General features: G+C 46.7%; 1 protein-coding gene and 1 long non-coding RNA gene across 4 annotated transcripts in view; both read left to right on the forward strand.

Annotated features, from left to right (window-relative positions):
* Positions 1-237: 237 nt before the first annotated feature.
* Positions 238-4,225, forward strand: LOC142021306 (uncharacterized). Its single transcript, XR_012647659.1, has 3 exons — positions 238-310; positions 433-541; positions 4,163-4,225. It is a non-coding gene; the product is annotated as an uncharacterized LOC142021306 (long non-coding RNA).
* An 8,386-nt stretch (positions 4,226-12,611) lies between these two features.
* SEPTIN8 (septin 8) overlaps positions 12,612-20,903 on the forward strand; it is a 68,534-nt gene continuing 60,242 nt past the window's right edge. For all 3 annotated transcript variants that reach the window (XM_075009996.1, XM_075009997.1, XM_075009998.1), the window contains exon 1: positions 12,612-13,070. In XM_075009996.1, the coding sequence (XP_074866097.1) occupies positions 13,041-13,070 (30 nt within the window). In that variant the 5' untranslated portion in view covers positions 12,612-13,040. The remainder of the gene's footprint in view (positions 13,071-20,903) is intronic.

A 20,903-nucleotide genomic window follows, 5' to 3' on the forward strand; every position in this document is an offset into this window, starting at 1 on the left:
CTTCTGCACTGTTCCCCTAACCCAAGAAGTTGTTGTCCCCTCACTATCGGAACCCCATCTGTAGTAGCTTGTGAAGGTTTCTGACTCACCTTAGGAGGGAAAACACTCCACATACAATCAGCACTGTCGTCTCTTCATTCCCCATCCTCTCTCCATGCAGGGAGCCAGAATCCTGTTGAACTTCTGAATCACGTGGGATTTTCCCTATGCATGGGATGGGAAAATGTGCTACAGAGCCAATAGTTTCCCTTTCCATGTTCCTCAGCTGGGAGCTGTGGATGAGGTATCTCCTTCACCTGCAGAAGTGGAGGTGAGCATAGGAAATGCATCTGACAGTGTGATGGATGTAGATTCCCCACTTTAACTATATTATCCTTTAAACTCTTCCCTCAAGTTACTCTCTTCTGCATAAGGACATGTCTGCCCTTACAGCTCCCCTGCAGTGCTTAGTGCAGAAGCTACTTATGTCAACAGGAGAGCTCCTGTCAGGGTATGTGGCTGTGTCAACAGGAGAAACTCGCCTGTCTACACTGAAGGTCAGGTTGGTATTACAGTGTCGCCTGGCGATCGGGGATTTTCCACACTCAAAAGATATAGTTATACCAACATAAGCTGGTAATATAGACCAAGCCACAGTTTCCCTGGGTTATCAGGTTTATATCAGTGGGTGTTTCTGTTCGCAGACTCTCATTTATTGAATGTCTGTTAGAAGGCCTTGGTATAGTCTTCCACCAATAAAAACAGAGTACAAGACAGCTGCCCAACTAAGCTGTATAGGTTGCACCTCTCTTGTCCAGCACCCTCAGGACTTGACTGGTCCTGAATGAGGGAGTTTGCTGGATGAAGGGAGGTCTCCTTATCCCCCCAGCCTGCTGCTGGCTCTGTGCCCCACTGGATCCCCTGCCTCCACCCACCCTGCATCTTGGGGCCCTGCAGCCCCTTGCCACCAGTCCAGCCTGCACTGCACCAATCCTAGATGTGGTCAGGCTGCTGGTTGTGGCCCCAGTCCCAGAGGCACTGACTCCAGCCTGGGCCAGGCTGCCAGCTGCAGTCCTGGGGGCACCGGCTCCAGCACCCTGGGCTGCCTGTGCAGCCCTGGCCCCAGGGATGCTGGCTTCAGCCCTGGCTGGGCTGCTGACCATGGCTGCAGCCCCACGGGCACATGCTCCAGTAAAGAAGTCGTGCTGGGCTCCCCTCCCAACAGCCTCATAGCCTGGGGCTCTCTGGTCCAGTAATGTCCATGGCCCTGCCTGACCACGGATGTTGCTGGACCAGAGAATCCCAGCTTGGGAAGGTGGAACCTGTCGTATTTCAGACCCATGCGCCTTTGTTTGTGTGTTGTGTCTGCAGCCCTCAGACTTTGTCTGGTTGGGTGGTTAGAGTCTTTAGACTTTACATATATCAGGCCAGTTGGGAGCCTCTGGGTACTACTATAATATATATTACTAGGACATTTACCCAGTATTGCTCAGGTTCTTAAGCCAGTGGTGTGTTGCTTTTTAAAAAAAAATGTATGTGCATTATTTAAATTATTGTATTTTTCAAAACCTGCACATCCCTACACCCCTAGCCCTCTGCTCTGAGCCTCTCCTAACTGGCTCCTGCACCCCACCACACCGACATCCTGCCCTGAGCCCCTCTTCACCCTAACCCTGACTTCTGCATCTCCCACACCAGCTCCTTCCCTATCCTGAGACCCTCCACATGCCCAGCCCTGACACCTGTAGCCCCCAGCCTCTGCCTGGAGCCCCTCACACACCCAGTCCCCTGCCTTCACACCTGCTCCCGTCCACACACTCCAGCCCCCTGCCCTGAGCCCCTTCTCACCCCCAGCTGCTTGCTGGTCCCCTTCCTGTGAGGGAGCAAAATCAAAATGCAAAGTTCATTTGTCCCTGGCCTTCTCCAGCAGGGTCAGGAATGCAGTAAAATGTGCACTTTTCCCTCAGTCCGTGACAGCGCGGAAGAGGAACAGCAAGCAATGTATCTTGGGGTAGGGGAGCTTCAGCCCCCACCCCAGCACAACCAAACTCTTGCCTTGCTTTAAGGTATGCTAAGAGGAAGCTGGATACTAAATTTGGGGGTCTTCACTTTTATCATTTGGGAGGAGTTTTTGAACAAACAGATGGACAGACAGACAGACTGACTCACAGACAGACTCTCTCAAACATATAGTAGACTAGCAGATGTACCCAGCATTGCTCAGGGCATTGGCTGAGGTAATTTTTTTGAAAATAAATGACAAATGTAACTGCTTTTTTCTCTGACAGTATTTTCGAAAATGAAGACTGGAGTGAGGGTTGAGGAGTGGGGCGGGGTGGAGGGGTGGATGACTTAGGGCAGAGGATTGGTGGGAGCTCAAGGCAGAGGGTGAGGGTGCAGAAGTCAAGGCAGGTGGGAGGTGAAGAAGTTAGGGCAGGGGCCTCAGGACAGGGGGCTGGGAGGTGGGGGGAGAACCAGGGCCACCTGTGGCAGTGAGGGCAATGCTGCTACAGCAACAGCTCCTCGCAGGGGGCCGTGGCAGCACTCCCCAGCCAATAGCTCTTCCTGAAGGGACCAGGGCTGTGTACGCTGTCCAGCAACTCCTCCTGAGAGGGAGGGATCCAGGGCTGCGTGCTTGTTGGGTGCAGGCTAGGGTTCTGGAGGCTCCAGCTGTGCCCCCCAGCCTGCAGCCTATGGGGGGGCAACAGCTTGGGGGCAGCCCTCAGCCTGCTGCTGCCCCCAGGCCTGCAGCTGCACCAGGGTGTCTTTGTGTGGGGTAGTGGCTGCCCCATCCTGCAGCTTGTTGGGGGCAGGGCAGCACTCTGGGTTGACCCTGGCATCCAGCTGTCCCCTCAGCCCTGGACAGGTGTGAGAGGGCAGCGCTTTGGGGGCTACCCCCAGTCTCTAGTGGTCCTCTCCATCCTGCAGCCTGTTTGGTGGGGCACTCCAGGGGATGGCCAGGCTCTGGACGCTGCCCCCATGCTGAGTGCCCCCTGCTCTGGGGGCTGCTCCTCCCTCCTGTATACCCCACCCCCACAGCCTGCAGGCTGTTGAGGGGATTTTTCATTTGTCTGGTGTTTAGTGGTAGGTTTAGTTTGTTTCTCCATCATTGATTAAGAAGTACATTGAGTTGCAGAAATTACACTGACTGATGATGCCTCTGAATACCATAAATACATTCAGGCAAAATCTTTTAATGCAGAGAACAATCAGGTGAGAACCCTAATGCTGTTGGGCACCCAATTCCTTTGAAACTTCCAGCTTCAAGAGAAATGTTGCTATCCTCTGTTTCCTTTTGCCAAAAACCGAAAAAGGGAGTATTTTTGGATTTGCTATTTATGGAACATTGCAGGCTGCCTTGCAGATTATTTCTAGCTGTCATACATCATGGTGCTTCCAGTTCACCAGCTAGGACAGAAGAAAAATTCAGAAAACAGAAAAAAAGTGTTTGATCTTCTGCGATTTATAATTCAAACCAAACTTTGCTGATTCTGTATCACAAACATTTGGGAATCGTTTCCCCTGTTAATGTATTTGACTGGGAAGTGTTGTGGGTGTTTGTGAAACATCATACATCTGTGGACCCATTAGTATTGGCATGTTGGGAAACATACCTATGGGCATTTTGCCATTATCCTCTGTGGCAGCAGGATAGTATATTGTATGGTTGCAACAACTCAAATGATGCAAAACTGGAAAATGAAGTGGGAGATTTGGCAGCCACATCTAGGCTCTGGAATCAATATCTCATAAATTTTCAGGGTTAAGTTGGGAAGCCTTGTTAGTCCCGTGCGCCCGCTCCTTGGCGCACAAACTGTTAAATAAAGAAGCTACGTGACTTTCCTCTGGGTTGTAAGAAAGGTGAGGCATCATATTGCAATTCAGAGCAGAAGAGGAAGGAAAAATTCAAGGATAGGCAGGGAAGATTCCAGTCTCCTTCCAGCATATGGAGTGTTGACAGGAGACTCCTACTTTTGAGAAAATTGTGGATTTTCCTCTGGCCTGTGTGGCACTGAGCACTACTGAAATCTGTACCTTCAATAGGGAAAGATAAATTGTTCTCCAATGTGAAATCCAACAAGAATAACCACAGTCACAGTTTTAAAGTTTCCTCACAGATATTTCTCTGTTGAGAAACAAAGGGTGAGCTATATGAATGCAAAGAGCTCTTCCTTTGTTCCAGAGAGCAATGCAGTAACTTTCAATGAATAAACAATCAAACAGAAGTCTGTGAAGGAGGGAAAACATCTAGAGACAAAAGGCATTCTGTGAATAAGGAGGAAGACTCAACTGAAACTTGAGGGCCAGTTCTAAAGAACTCTACAGGTTGATCCGCTCTCGCCTGGCACCCCCAGGACCTGCCCAGTGTTGGATGAGAAAATTTGCTGGAACTCAGGAGGTCAGTATTGTCTAGCAGCACTACCAACACATCCACTGCTTACTGAGCTCTTAGAAGATATTTAGGGTAAATTACAGATAAGCAACAGCACAGAACTCCGAGAGCCAGGACTGGTGGCTGGAAACTTGGCCGCACCCATGATAAGTGGTCATCTGGCTAACTGAAATCATGCCGGACAACAGATGTTGCCACATGAGAGAGTTCCAGTTGAGAGAGGTTCAACCTGTATTAAACGAATAACAGCAGATCTCATTCTCTTAATTTGCCATGTAACCAAAAATGTGTCCTTATTCAAGTTATTGCAGGCTGTTCCACAGAGTTATGTCCTTGGGGCTGATTCTGTCCCTGCCTTCTTTCCCACAGTAAATAGCTCCTTCATCCCCGTGAGTTCATCCCACTGAAATATAGCATCAGCTTCAGTGAGGGTGGGAGAGCTGGCCCTTTATGATTAGCAGCCGGGGGACTGGGTTCTGTTCCCAGCTATGCTGGTCACACACACTCAGACCAGGGCTAAATCACTGAGACGACTCCATGGGGTAAAGTGCAACTCCAGGTGTGTGAGGAGGGAAGAACAGGCATGATTTTTAGAGGAGCAGAGCACCTGCAGCTCTCATTGATTTTAAATGGACCTCTGAGTGCTCAGCACCTCTGAACAATCAGGCCTTATATACGGAAAGCATTATTATTGTTAGTAATTACATGCAAAGCCGCTCATCTCCTCTGAGGCCTTGAAGCTAAACCAAAGACTGTGAAGCCATCCCAGTTCAAGCCCTATTGCAGAAAAACAAAGGCAGAAGGAACCACTGAAGGCTGACAAAATGTTTACAAAACTACTTGTCTGGCCCGTGTTGAATAACGTGCAAAAAATCAAACCCAGCCAGTGCAGATGATGCAGATCAAGGGTTTCATTCAGCCCTGAAAAATATGTTTGACCATGTGCAAAAGGACTGCATTTGGCTTTGGTATGGCATAAATGTGAAAGCTAGGAAATTGGGGGCAAGGATTGTTTCACACTCGGTCTTACAGTCGAGTGCAGATACGCAATTCTAGCTATGATCTGTCCTCACTGCAGGAAGTCGACTGGAGCATTTCTCACATTGACTTCCCTTATGCCTTGCGAGAGCAGGAGTACAGGGGGTTGGCTGCCGACTCCAGAGGGATTCATTTTGCGCATCTTTAACAGATGTGCAAAACTGAACTCCGGAAGATAGACCCTGAATGGGTTGATCCCCTGGTAAGGACAGACATACCCCAAGACAGTCACGTGCTCAGTGTGCCTACCAGGGGACTAAAAGGCCATACAGTGCTTCCTTTTCTTCCCTGCATGGGACTGCTGCTACTTTTTTGTTTCTGTCTGTGGAGTCTTGTCTTACTTCCCATGTATCTCCAACACATCGGATTGGGGCAAAGAGGAAAACACCAAGGGAAGAGCTAGTGATGCAGATTACTTCCCTCTTTCCTAGGAGAAGGACATAATCAGGGACCCAAATGTGAATCTTTGGCTCACTAGTGGCTCTTTGTTCTGTTCATGGGGCAGTTTACTCAGGCTTGTTGCAAATTCACAATATAGCCCTCAGTAAGTGTTACATTCGTAGGCAGAAATACTCCACCAGAGTTAAAGATTCTGACAGGAACACCCACCCAATCCACCTCAATAATCATATAAATTTAATTCACAAGTGCTTAAGAACAATCTGGAGAATGATAGGTGTTTTAAAAACTAATGGGACAGAATCTTCTGTCTGTTACACCAGCTCTACCACAACATAAAGCCATTAGTTACACTGCTACAGAGCTTGGGTATAGGAATAGAGAATCAGACGCCCTATCGTGAGGAACAATGTGTCCCCTGAAGCAATAAGATGTTAAAAATATCATCCTCATGCCGTCTATCTGTCTCTCTAGGCATTTATCCTGTGCTGTTCTTGGAGCTGAGCACCTAGCCACGCAACTCCTTTTCGTGCAGCCAAAGAAAATGAGAAGAGGCCTGTGCTTCAGAAAGGGAAGCTGTTTCAACAATCAGGCACCATCTTCATTACAAATACAGCTCAATTACAGAACCCAGCTACAAGAGGTTGGTCCCTTGACCCAGTTACCATGTCTCTGGATTTTTCCCTTTCCTTTTTCTCTTTCCCCATCTTTACTCTCTTTGCGCCTGATTCAAAGCCTACTGAAGTCAATAACAGTCTTTCTACTGGCTTTAATGGGACGTGGACCACAATGGCCTTTTTACCAGGAAGAAAGAATCTTAACTGATTTGCAAAGCATATCCCTCTTCAGCAAAACACATGTGTATGTGCTTAGCTTTAAGAGCAAAAATTGACTTCAGTGGGAATTAAGCATATGCTTAAACTTAAGCAAGTACGTTATGTGTTTTGGTAGATGGGGTCCTAAAGATTACCTGTAAAGAGAAAAAAATGTTTACACATTTTTAGTAATTTCTTTTTGCTACCCGATGTTGTAAGAAAGGAGGAGTGCAAGGTTTTCTTTGCCTTTCTAAGAAATCTGCCTCTTGTGCACATTATAAGTATCACACCCCGACTTCCCTGGTTTTGCTGGAGGATTCCTTAGAGGACTGTGGAACCTGTGAGAAGGAGGTGCCAGAAAAAAAAACAAACCTGAGACAACTACCTGAGAATCTGAGAGAGAAAGGGACTTTTGGTGAGATTTTTGCTGGCTTGTGCAAACATCTAAACTCTTGACAAACAAATGGGAGGGAAGCTTTGTTGGTGAAGGATTCAGCAAGCCTATGCCATTGGTTGAGGGCTGAGAAATTTCCTATTCCAGTTCTCAAAACCTCTAGCAAAATAAGGAAGGGGAGACCTTGTATCCCCAAAATTATAGAAAAGAACATTGGTTTTGAGGGGGTGACAGGCAGGGGAGAGGAAATACCCTAAGCAGGTTTACTTTATACAGAATAGAGAAGCAAAGATGGTTATGGGCATCTTTTTTCAGCTTACAGTAAACCCTCAAGAAACACGATTTTGATTCGTGCTTAACTCGCGTTAACGAGTTAAGTGCAAATCGAAACCGCCCACCCCCCCGACCCCCAGCTCCCTCAGCTGGGGAGCCCGGCATGCAGGCAGCTGCTTGTGGTGCAGTTTCTCCCAGCACCTGTGTGCTCCTCAGCTGGGAGAAGCAGGGGACCACGTGGCTGGCCTCCCCCAACTTCCCTCAGTTGCCCACTCCCCCAGCCAGGGGAATGCCAGGGATCTTCCCAACCCTCCCCACTCCAATTTACACAAAATTTGGTTTACGCTGAGACTGCCCGGGATGCAACCTCCATGTAAATCAAGGGATTACTATACATTTAAAAATACAAATGAAGGCCCTGATCTTGCAAGTAAGCAAGTTTAGACTTGATCTAACACCCACAGAAGTCAGTGGACTAACTCCCACTGGATCAGACCCTTGGTTAGTCCTATTCAAGTCAATGGAACTACTGGCAGGCATAAAAACTTATGAACACGTTTGAGGATATTCAGGATTGTAGTTGGGTGTCTCTGCTGGAATGGTGCTCGGACATCCAGTCTGCTCCTTTCGATGTTAATCGCTTAGGTCACGTGCGTGTGCTCTCTTTGGACAACTGTGTAGACCCTGCAGTTAGCTGACACTGCAGACCTCCGAGAGCCCCCAAGAACCACAAATCAAGTGAGGTATGAAGGCACTGGAGCCAGGTTTATTGTCGTTGACATATGGTCTCCAACACCCTCTTGGGTCTCCAATATGACTCAATAGTTTACGTTGGTACATGCACGTGCCGTGACAATGGACACGACTCAGTTGACGGCAAGGGGGCTCCGTCATCCCCTCGGTCGCTCGACACAGCCCCTGTTACACACACCTTTATACACAGGTATAAATAAGTTATGTATCCAGGTACAACCCCCTCATCGTAATACATTGACACCCCTTAATGCAACTATATCTACCTATTAACCTGGGAATAATGGCGATACCATCAAAACAACACTATCTATCATGTTGTCATTACAACCTGTTCCTGAACGTGGGTTGAAAGGTAGCTGGTGCTAAGCTGTTATCTATGGGGTGAGAGTATGGGGAGTGCATGGTACTAAGCAGGATGTGTTTATGTAGATCACTAACTGCCTGGCTCTTGGTGCTTTTAGGTGTTTTTATGTGCTTTTAGGCCTTGTGACTTATCAGCTCTCTCTCTTGCTGCATTCCTGTGGGCACAATCTACTTAGCACAGTTTTTGCTTTAACCTACTGTTATTCAGGCTTGAGGCCTTTAGCTTGGCTGTATGTTAACAAACCATTGACTGTTGTTCTAGGCCTTTAGCCTTACACCAAGCTTCTCATTACTACATTCCTCCATTTTCTGTCTTTTTTATGGGGAGGATGTTTACCCATCGTCCCAGAAAAGCATAATGCGTAGACTGATAGGTGACCCAATGGGCTAAACATGGTTACGTGGACACCTTTCTTCTCCTGTCCATACACTCATGCCCCATCTATCCCGAAGTCTGCACATTCCCTCGTACGACTGGTGGACCAATTTTATTTGCCAATTTTTATTAGTCCCTTATGATGGGCCTGGGAATGTTAGGCCCGGAACCATAACCGCAAAGTGGGGTAAATTCGTTTGATGACATGAGATGGCTGTGGCCCTTGTGGGTCTCTTTGAGGACAAAGCTCTCCATTGTGAAAATAAGTGTCCATAAATGCTTATAACTGGTTGTATAAGAACATAGACTGTTATAGGTGCTTAGGTAATATGCATAGGATATTGCCATGTAACTAGGGATAGGATATGTGAGTAAGGCTATGAGATATTCGGCCCTCTGACTTATCAGCTCTGTCCCTTGCTGCATTCCTGTCTCTTGCTGCAAACCTAGCACAGTTTTTGCTTTAATCTACTGTTGTTCAGGCTTGAGGCCTTTAGCTTTGCTGTATGTTAACAAAGCATTGACTGTTGTTCTAGGCCTTTAGCTTTGCACCAAGCCTCTCATTACTACAAGGATTAGGCCATAAATGTGTTTGATAAATCCCATATTAAGGGAAACACCATTAAAGAGAACATCTTGACATCCCAGCTTCAGCCAAAACAAGAGTGCAAATTAACAGAGCAGGAAACAGCTTGGAAGTGAATGTACAAAGGAGAGATGGGCTCAAGAAAGATAAAGCAATATATTTGCCAAAGACAAGTGGGCTTATGTTTTTAATGTAATCCACAGTGCAGCTCTCTCAGATGATGCCTAATTAGCAAATTCCCACAAATTGCTGCAGTGAATATATTCTTGCATTTTCATCAAAGGACTTGATTTCTGTAATAGTGAGAACGCCTGAATGATTTTTTTGATGATCCTTGCGCCCTCTCTCCAGTTGTCTCAGCTACCTCTAATTTTCATATCTTTTTACTTTTATTCCCCTGGTTTAAGCCCAGTTAGATGCTTCTCTAATCTCTTGCAAAATGATTCAGGTTAAAAAAGATCATTTGGATTAACACATGGTCTTACACGCCTACTGTACTGCAGCAAACCAGCTTATTATAACACTATCTCATTATTATCTACTGTATACTTTAGAGTTTGTTTGATCAAGAACTCCTCCTATATGGTAAGAGCTAGCACTGTTAAATTTGGTACACAACTTCCTCATATAGTGTAAAGCAACATAAGGGTTGGTTGTGCCAGGAAAATGGGATGTGCCTGAAATGAGATTGCTTCTCATAAAATCAAACAGAAAAAAGACAGAATCACCAAATTAAGCCCTCAAAGTTGACATAACTGAGCAAATGTTTAGAGAGACTGAACCGAGATGAGCCAAAAAAATAGGATGATGCTGGAATAGGACTGCTTCTCAGTAAACCTTACAGAAAAGAGATGACACGGAGAAATTTGGAGTAGTGCACTATATTGGCATAGCTAAATCAAAGCTTAAGGTTTAAAAAGCACGAGAAAATGTTTTTGGAAACCATATTGGCTATAGCCCTTTTTTGTTAACATAGCCAATCATAAAAGTTTCTAGGTATGAAGGAAAAAAATGTTTATGGAATTCCAATTTACTAAAAAAAAAAAAAATCAGAAAAATTTAAACAATCCCTTTTTTTGAAAGAAATCTGAAATAAAAATTAACTTCCTATAAATAACATTGTATTTTTGAAAAATACATTTATTTATGTAAAGCATGTACATTTCTTTTTATTTTCCAACCCCTCCCCCCACATTAACTGAGCTAAGGACCCAAGCAACGCTGGGTAAATCTGCTAGTTATTTATAATATGGTAATACTCAGAAACCCCAGACAGGCATCAGCTAACACATGTAACACACACATAACGCAAAGATAGTTGCTTCTCAAAGAATATGAGATGGGCAACTTAAGGTAGTGAGAAGGCTACATCAGTGCCCCTCCTTCATCTCAATAGGCTGCAAAATTGCAACCAAGGCAGTTTCCCAGGACAGGGTAGTTTTGCTAACTACACTAGTGTACCTAGAATTTGTGGGGTGTGCTGACTGAACAGTAGCAGAACTTTGACTGGATGCAGAGGGAGCGTGTGGCTTTCACAGTCAATATTGCGTGCAATCAGCATGTACCCCATTCACGTGCCGTTGCTTTACATATATGTCCATTTAGCAGGACCAGCAGGAAAAAAGGTACTTAGATGGAATCCAGCAGAATTTGGGAACCCTGCATGTGGGCAACAGCAAACAAAATGTCTCGCAGGCCACACATCAAACCCCGATAGGCTGCATGTGGCCCTTGGGCCACAGGTTGCCCACCACAAGTGTAAGTGTAAGACTCATACAAGAAATGGACCAGGGAGTACAAGATAAGCAGAAGATAAATAGCTATGGAACCCACAGTGGTCTCAGTTTTAATTTGCTCATTGAGTGCTCAAGTCTGTGAGAAATGCAATAGTGGTGATACATACATACTTAACTGTGGGGGATGGAGGGAAGTTTAGGTCAATAATGTCCATAAAGTATTTGAGAGTCTCTTAGGGAAGGCACTAAAGATGCTATTACTGTTTCAGCTCCTTTTAAAAGATACCACTGATATGAGTGTGCTTTTGTGGGCACATAATTATTTACTTTCAAACACCAAATTTAAGCGGTGCTGACAGCCAGCGGGGGGCCAGGTGGGAGAGGGGTTCTGCTCCTTGCCCCCAGAAGGGGTGGGGTCACAGGCAGAAAGCACCAAGTCAGCTCTTACCCCTCTCCCCCCCATGCTCATTCAGAGCTGCTTGAAGAGTGGCAGCACAGGGCTCCACAGCATTTCAAAAGGGGCTGGAGGTCTGAGACCCTTTGAAATGCTGGGCTCAGGGGCAACTGCCCCCTTTGTCCCCCTGCATTGGCAGGCCTGCCAAATGCGTACTAGGCATGCAACAGAAAGAACTAACATAATACACAAACTAGAATTGTTTTAAAAAATGAGATGGTCTACAAATCGGGAAAACTATCCCATCCCTGCTTCCTGTCTGGCAGAAAGTGGATGGTTGGATACAAATGAGGAATTAAAAACTTGAGTCTCAGTGGTTAAAGTTTGGCAAAGTGCTAAACAACTGCAAATGGGGGCTTATCCTGGGACACGGTGGACAACCTTTACAACAGGTCATACAACCGTCCTGCCTGTAATTAGGGTGCATACTTTGTTACGCCTCAGCCCTGCACAGCACACCACCATCCATGCTCCAAACAATTTACCATCCAGTGAGACATGAGGCAATGAAAGATCCCAGAAAAAGGCTCATTCTACAGCAGGGGTGAGCAATTTTTTTACATGGGGCTCCACTTTTCATTCTTGCAATTAGCAGGGGCTCCCCAACCTGTCTGCTACAATCCAAACCGACAGAACTTTGGTTTTGTGCATGTAAAATCCTTTTTTGGCATGTGTGAGAAAATAAGTCTGTAGAATGTAAAACCTTTATGAATAGGTATAGAAATGGGACTCCACATCCATAAAACCAGACATATAGTTCAACATTTTGAATGAGCTGGATGAGCCTGAGACCCAGCAGCCCATGGTGCTGCGCCCCCCTTACGAAATTTCACACCCCCTCCCCCAGCTCCTTTTGCCCACTGCGCGACAGCACCGCCCTGGGAGGTGAGCAGATTCCTCCACCTCCTGCAGGCCTGGCCCTCACCTCGCACTACAGCCGGTGGCCCCAGCAGCAGCACGGGCGAGAATCTCCTGCCACGCGGGGCGCTGGTGAGCCAGGCCTGGGTTCCAGCTCGGCACGTCCCCGCGGCGGGCAGGGCGCCCTCAGCCACTCCGGCTCGCCGGCTCTGGGCCGTGGACACTCGCGCACAGCGGCTGCTGGCGCCCGGCCCTTTGCAACACCCAACCGGTGTCCGACGGGGCACCGGCGGGACTACAACTCCCAGCATCCCCCCCAAGGGGCGGTACCGCGGTGGCGACCAGCCCGGCTGCCCCAGGCCCCTTCTGCGGAGGAGCCGCGGGCTGCAGGGGCGCCGGGGAGGGGGCCGCGGCGGTGACCCTGAGCGCCCGTCCCTGGCCGGCTCCCCCAGGCTGGGGGCGGAGGGCGGCTCCCCGGGGCCTCTCCAGCCTGCAAAGGGGAGTTCCCAGGAAGTGGCCATATTGGATTCATTCAGCTGCACTGATCCGGGGAGACGCGCGGGGCTCCGGCCAGGCAGGTCCCAGGCGAGAGACCCGCACCGGGCGGCCCCGCTCCGACCATGGCAGCCACCGACCTGGAGCGCTTCTGCGTGAGTGCCGCGGGCCGGGCGGGGCGCAGGGACGCCTGGCGGGGCGCCCCCAGCCCGCTGCAGGGAGAAGGTGTCTCGGCGCCGCTCCGCTTTGCGCGGGGCGCACGGGGGAAGTTTGGGGAGCGAGCGCTGGAGGCGGCTTCCCCCTGGGGCCCGCAGCCGCTGCCCGCCTCTGGCTGCTGGGGAGTCTGCGGGGGCGGAGGAGGGGGGCGCAGCCCGGAGCAGGGCTCTGCCTCCGCTACTGCGAGCCCGCGGCTGGGGGTCCCCGGGAGTCCCGGACCTCCCCGGGGCGCACAGCCCAGCCCGGCGCGCGGCGGATCTCCCAGCCCAGTTTGCCCAGGGCCCGCTGGGGCGTAAAGCCCTCCTGGGGCTGGGCTTTGCGGGAGGATGCTCGGGGACGGGGCGGTGACAGCGGGGCTGCTGGGTGACGGACGGGCTGGTGGAGGGGGTCGGGCTCTGATCTCCTGTCGGGCTTCGGCGGGGAGGTGACCAGGCTAATGCCTTCCAGGGGGCCTGGCTGTCTGCAGAGTGGGGGGGCGGGGCGGCTCAGGCCATCGGGCTGACGAGCTGCTGTGTGTTGACGCTGCAAAAGAAGAGTCAGGGTCATTATGTTACCTTCTGCAAGCTCTGATGCAACAAAGGGACAACCCTGCTGAGTTTAGGTGGCGTATCTGCATCCAGGGATGGGAGAGCCTGAACTCCAGCAGGCTAGAAAGGCTGTCAGCTCATTCTGGGCTCAGTCCTCCCAGCTTCCCCTGACCACTCTGGGGGACTCAGACTGAGACAGTCTCCCAGGCCCACTTTCAGGTATGCCGGGCCCTGGGACAGAACAGACACTTGGCCTTCTATGACAGGGTCCACCTGACCTTTGGGCAGTGCTGTGCCTGCATTGCTGGCATGTCTGGGCTTACTTTTGTCATCACATGAGCAAAGGATTTTGTTATGTGCTCCAGGTGAGTATGGCTGCACCAACCATCGAAAGAATAAACAGAGGTGTAATATGTATTTTTCAAAAGTTACTAGAGAGAGAATTATTCCAGTCAGGGTAAGTTAGGCATGTTAAACTCAATGCCCAACGAATTAAGTAAAAGAAGTAAAATTTATGAAAAGCACAAACCATTCAAACCACTAAAATAGCCCACTTTGAAAGAGTCAAATTACAAAGCATGTATGTGCATTGCAGGAAGTAACACCTAATAACAACAATAATACAAGTGTGTGTTGAGAAGTGAGTGACAAAGACGCAGGACCGAGTGTGTGTGAGAGAGAGAGAGTGTGTGTGTGTGGGGACACAGGCAGGACAGTGTGTGTGTGTGTGTGGACTTTGTGGCTATGTCTACACAACAGTGATCTGTCAATAGAAGTTACTGTTGGAAGAGATCTTCTGGCAGAACTTCTGTCAACAGATCATGTCCACACACAGAAGTGGGTCGAAAGAGCAGTCTGCTCTGTTGACAGAGAGTGGCCAGGTTTCCCGGCAGCTCTCTTAACAGAACGGCCATCCGCAAGCTCAGCAAACTGGAACGCGTTGGATGACAGAGGGCTCTCCAGTGTGTCTACATGGCTTTTTGGTCAACAGGAAACTTTCAACAAAGGTGTTATTCCTGAACGCAGAGAGGCATGACACTGCCAGCGCATGTGCCGGGTTTTGTCGACAGTCAGTCAACAAAGTGCATTTTGTGTGTAGATGCTCGGTGGGGTTTTTCGACAAATGTCTGGTTTTGTTGGAAGAATCCTCTCGTGTAAGCGTAGCCTGAGTGCATGTGGTGAGAGAGAGAGAGAGTGTGTTAGCTTCTGGGGAAATTTGAGAGGTGCCTGAGCTGTCTCTTTCAGACAGTCACTGAACACTCTCCCGCTCTGTTCCTAAGCCATGTCTCCCTTCCCCTTCTCTGGAGGTGGGGTACATGGGCTGGAAGAGACAGAGAGAGGGACAGAGTGTGTGTGACACGCAGTCTGTCTGTCTGTCTCTCTCTCTCTCCCTCTGTGAGGTGGCTGCAGGGAAACCTCAGGAACTGTGTGCAGCAGTTCCTGTTCCCCCTCTGTCCCACTCTGTGGAGATGGGAGTACAGGGACAGTGAACCCCATGACATCAGCACCCCCAACCCTCTGCTCTGCATGGTGAGGAGGGTCCCAGGAGCACTGAGCTGAAGCCAGGACAGAGTGAGCTTAGGGAGGGAGGGGCACCTGCCACCTCTGCTGCTCTGTTAGGAGGCACATGAATCTCTCCTGCATGGCAAAGCCTCCTCCCCCCCCTCACCCCTCCCTGGACCCTTTGCAATCTCCTAAGCCCTGGGCAATTGTGTGCCTGCCCCTCCACCCCCGCCCCGTTTGGAAGGCCTGTGGAAGTATCTTTTATTTCTGTTGTACTGCTTGGTATGAAAAAGGGGGCAGAATCACACTTGTCCTGGGGCAAAATATTTGTAAGCACTGTTCTATAATTCACATCAAATGCCATACTGCTCCTGGTGCAGTTCCATTGAAATCAATCAGGAAGGCAAACTCAGCCCTTAACCTGAGTCATATGTTGAAGTATTGATTCATTCTCTGTTACTTTTCATTTATCCCTATTGAAAAAACATGTTAAATCTGTTTTGTCAGCCCCATGAAATGCTGCAGTTTCGTACAGCTATAAATCCTACTCAGTGTTTTCCTACAATAAATAGTTGTTTTCTTCTTGAGAATAAAAGAAAAAAGCTGATTGTTGAACTCCTGTGCATGTCATTCTCTTATCTGGAATATAGCATGTTTGTTTTGTTGGCAGATGTGTTTGGCCCTTGCAAATCCTTAATTGTGTAAATGTTGGCATATAAACAAGACAGAAGCAAAGGATATTTTTATAGCCAATCTTGTGGGTGCTGCTGGATGATAAAATTCCTTTCCAGTATGACAGCACCTTTATAAACAAGATCAGATATGATTTAGTTCATGTCAGTGTTAGGTTGGAAGTTTTAGAGAAACATTGCAACATTTCTACAAATACCACACCATGTTTTGCTAAGCTTATTTTGAAAGAACAGATTACAGACATATAGAAAACAGCTGGGATGTTATATAAAATCACAATATAAAGGGGGGGTGTAGTCTCAGAGCCAAATGGCTGATGCTGGTATTGAAGCATCTTCATTCTTTAGATGCAGAAATATGCCCCAGCAAACAAATGGTCAATCTCCAATGGATTTAAGGATACACACTTCCAGAATAAAATTTTCATCCAGGCCTATTTAATAGTTTTAGTTTGATGTGTAGATGATTCAGAAAGATGTTTTTAGTTTGTGAATATCATTGTGATGCCAAAATGCTCACAAAGGAAGTTGAATACTAATGTATTCATAGATACGCACTTATATATGGATCAGAAGAATAGTGAGTTAAGACCTTATTTACAATGAGAAGAAAAGTTGTTTAGATACCAATTGTATCTAGATGTCTTGAAACGCTGCCAAAGGTTTGCTTCTCATAGCTAATTGTCTGTCTTACCATAATAAGTAATTGGTGCAAAATAAAATTAGCTTTGTGCTTGAAGGTGTTTTTTGAGAGAGTACGTATGTTTTACCTGTGTTCTTGAGTCATGTACAAAGAATGAATAGTGTATAATAAATCTGACACAGCCATGACTTAGGAGCAGAAGGGTGGCAATACGTGTTGGATAATTGCTACCCGAAGTTGGCCTGACAGAATTCTGTTGGCTTAACATTGTTTTTTATCAAAGGCTTAAAATTGTGTTGGAAGGCTACTCTAAATAAACATGCTGACGATGGACTTTTCAATCTCTGAGAATGAAAAATGTTTCAATCACACTAATGGCCTAGTTCCCTAAACTCAGGGCTGTGCATTTTGAGCTGGCTAAATAAATGAGGCCGGAAGCAGTGGTCGTTTGAATCAGATTAGTTCTTTCTACTATTTTGTACGTAAAATCCTTTGTGCCAAGAGTCTTTTTAGCTCTGCTTTATTGTTCTGTAACCTGGCATTAAATTTCTCAGCTAGGGAGTTGCGGAGGGGGAGCTGTGTTAGTTTCTTTCAGCAAAAACAGTAAGGGCTGTCATGTCATCTTCATGCATCTGATGAAGTGGGCTCCTGCCCATGAAGCTTATGCCCAAATAAATGTGTTAGTTTCCAAGATGCCACAGAATACCTTGTTTCAGCCGGAGAGTGAATTTTTAAAAATGATACTTGGGGCAAAGGGATAGAAATTCCTTCTCAATGTTTGAAAAACTGTAAATTGTTAAAAGTTCACATGATGCAAATGCAGCTTTGTTTTTTAAAATTAGATGTGTCAAGATTTCTTTTGAAGGGGTGGGGTAGGAGTGGAGGATGGAAGCAGAATAATTTACATGAAATGGGGATGTAGTGTTTTCCCACTTGACATTCATATACGAATTTCAAGAACGTTAACTTGCTGTGTGTGATACGTGTGAGTGACATAACTAAGATTAACGCTGATCTGGTTTAAAGTTAATCAGTAATAATTGCAGGTGGGATCGAGCTGAAACACCACATCCGTCTTCCACAGAACTTCAGAGAAAAAGGGGTTCGTTCTTGAATCTTGTGCCTGACCCTCTCTTTACTGTTAGATAGCTGCTGTTTAGGTAGAGCCTGATTTTTCAAAAGAGCTCAGCTCCCATTTAGGCAACTACACAAAGCAGCTGGATTTTCAGAAGAAAGCAGCTGGATTTTCAGAAGAAATCACTGTCCATTTGGAAATCTGTTTTCTTTATTTAGGTAGCTGAATGGTAACAGACTACTACTGCTACTTCACCCTTGTACTCCGCATGGAGCACAGGTCATCTACAAGTCTCCTCCACTTCACTCTGTCTTGGGATAAAACTTCTAGCTGGCTTCAGGAGTACCCCAGTTGTTGTCCTTCAGTCTCAGTAGACCTTCTCCATGTTGTCTGAGGTCTTCCTCTTTTGTGTTTTCCTTGCAGGTTCCGTGTGAGAGCTTGATGGACTATGTTGGATGATGGTTTTCTGAGAGTGTATCCTAGCCATCCCCACTTTCTTCTCTTGATTTCAATGTCAATTGATTCTTGTCCTGTTTTCTTCCAAAGCTCCTCATTTGTGACAAAGTCTTGCCATTTGATGTGAAGAATGTACCTCAGGCATCTGTTTATGAATATCTGTAGCTTGTGATTTGAAGACTTTTTGGGAGGCCAGGTCTCTCATCCATACAAGAGCACACTCTTCATATTTGTGTTGAAGATCCGCAATTTCGTCTTCTCAGATGTTATTTGTGAACTCCATATGGGACAGAGAGTCTTGAATGCAGCTCTTGCTTTCCTTACCCCGGCATTGATATCCTTATCCATTCCTCCATCTATGCCCAGAATACTCCCCAAGTAGTTAAACTTCTCTACATCTTCCAGGTCATCTCCTCCCAGTGTGATGGTGGTGATGCTGGACTGGTTGATTCTCATGGTCTTTCCCTTGTTAATGGTCAGTCTAGTCATTGAATCAGTTTTGTCTAGCATTGACAAGCTCTTTGGAAAATCTGGCTCCAACTAAAGGCCAGGTGAGCAAGGTCAAATGATCTCAGTATTGACGAAGCAAAAGGAGAGATCATTTTATACTTGAAAGAAACAGGCAGAGAAGAACTAAGAATCTCACTGGTGCTGTTTCTGGTTTGTATTGGAAGAGCCCCAGTGAATTTCCTCCCTGTGTTGACAGTGAACCTGCATGGAAGAAGGATTGATTGTGGGGTTAAAGTGTTACATTGTGAGAGTGGCGTCTGACTGCCAGCTCTGCTTCAGATATTGTTACCTTGATCAAGACACCCAGCCTTTCTAAGGCACACTTCCTCAACAGGGCTACATCTATGGTAGAAGCCTCTGTCGACAGATCGCATCTACACATAAAAGCAGATCGATCTTTTGACCCACTCTGTCAACAAAATGGCTCCCTGGAGCATCTACATGACTTTTTTTGTCAATAGTTTCTGTTGACAAACTGCATGTTGTGCATAGATGCAACCTGAGTTTTGTTGACAAAACCACAGTTTTGTCAATAAAACTCTCTAGTGTAGACATAACCCTGTGAAGTACAGCTTGAACCTCTCTAATCCAGAACTGTCATCCGGCAACGTCTGTAATCCATCTTGCATTTAATTAGCTGGATGCCATTTATCATGGGTGTGGCCAGGTTTTCCATGGTGCCATAAAATTTGTTTCCAACCATCTGTCCTGGTGCTCAGTGTTCTGTGCTGTTGTTTAGTTCTAACTTACCCGTAAATTTTTTCTAAGAGCCCAGTAACCAGTGGAAGTGTTGGTAATGCTGCGAGACAACGTTTATCTCCTGTGGTCCAGCAAAGTTTCTGGGCCGGTGCTGGTCAGGTTCCAAGAGAGCTGGATTAGAGAGGTTCAACTAGTACAGATGTAATAGTTCCCTAGTGCCAGGATGCAGTGGGGCTAATTTTTTTTTTTTCCAAAATAACATTGTCGCTCTTAAACCCAGAATACGGCATCCTTATTTGCTCCATTAGCATGACTTCATGTATACACTGAGCAGTATTGTGGAAAACCCTTATATAACTTTCAAAAATAATCTGATTAAATAGTCTTAGGGACTGTACAGTACAATGGTGCCATCAGTTAGTTGACACTGACACTTCTGCCAGTGCTACAGCTTTTCAAATTAAGAATCAGTGTTTAAAAATTCCCCAATTGCACTCTTTTCCAATGTAGCACTCTACCACGTCTTAACAGCCCCCTCCAACACAATGAAGTTCGTTTGAAGTAGTACTATTAGAAATAGTCAACAAAAACAAGTGAAAGGGAAATTCACCCATAGAGAGCTGCGTTTAAGGCTGCATTCATTCTAGGCTTCAGAATCACACCATCAGTGCTCAAGAGTGCTTTTGTTCCTGTAAATACAGTGCTTGTAAGCAACGTTGGTTTCGCAGCATGGAGACTGTAGTCCTCTGTTGAGCCCCACAACAGCTACCACACAGGGATTGGCAGCATTAGCTTTCCATCAATGTACTCCAGCCCTCCTCTGCATAGTAGAGGAAAGTTCAGTCTGTGTGCCGGTTTCCCTGGTGTCTCTATTGACATGGTCAGCAAATAATAACCACCCAGCTGCTTTGTGATGTGGCTGTCTTTCCCCTGAGAATGGATTGAGACTAGCAGTTCATTCCATATCAACTACCAAATATCCATCACATGTTAATTATTCATGGGGGTTAGTGAGTGGGGATGCATTTGAATCAACATCCTATACATGAAAAGTATTTCATTATCCCACTCCTCAAGCCATCCTGTGCTTGAGAGGTGAGCCAAGTGATTCATTGTATGCTGGAACAAAGCCGAAGGAGGTTTAACAGCAGCAGGGAAGTGCAATGGAAAGAAGTAGGAGAGGAGATACTGAAGAAAAGGGGTAGAGTAAATGGAGCTCAAAATGGGACAAAATTTGGAGACCCCCAATTAAAAATAGTCCTGCTGCCTGTGCCTGCAAGCCAAAGAGCCTGTCTAATTTCCTTGCAACAAGTAACTCAGTGAAGTGTGTGATTACTCTGCTAAGGCATTAATTTATAGATGCAAATTCAGTGAGTCACTTTGATCTTAACTTAGGCAATCACATGTCCTCAGAAAGACAAATAAGTATGCGTTAACCTATGTGTAAGCCGCAGTGTTAATTCAAAATAAGGTACTCCAGAAGAGACGTTTCCAGAATAGCTTATTTCGAAATAGTGCAGCTACACACAAAATGCACGTCGAATTAGAGCCGTTGGACACACTATGGCAGGTGTCAACAACGTTTCTGAGGTGGAGTTCCAAAATTTGGCCTTTTGACCCCATGTACGGGCCAAGTGCCAGGAATACTTTTTAAAGTCTTTAATAGT

This window comes from Carettochelys insculpta, chromosome 15 (genome assembly GCF_033958435.1).
Source record: "Carettochelys insculpta isolate YL-2023 chromosome 15, ASM3395843v1, whole genome shotgun sequence".
NCBI classification, from domain to species: Eukaryota; Metazoa; Chordata; order Testudines; family Carettochelyidae; genus Carettochelys; species Carettochelys insculpta.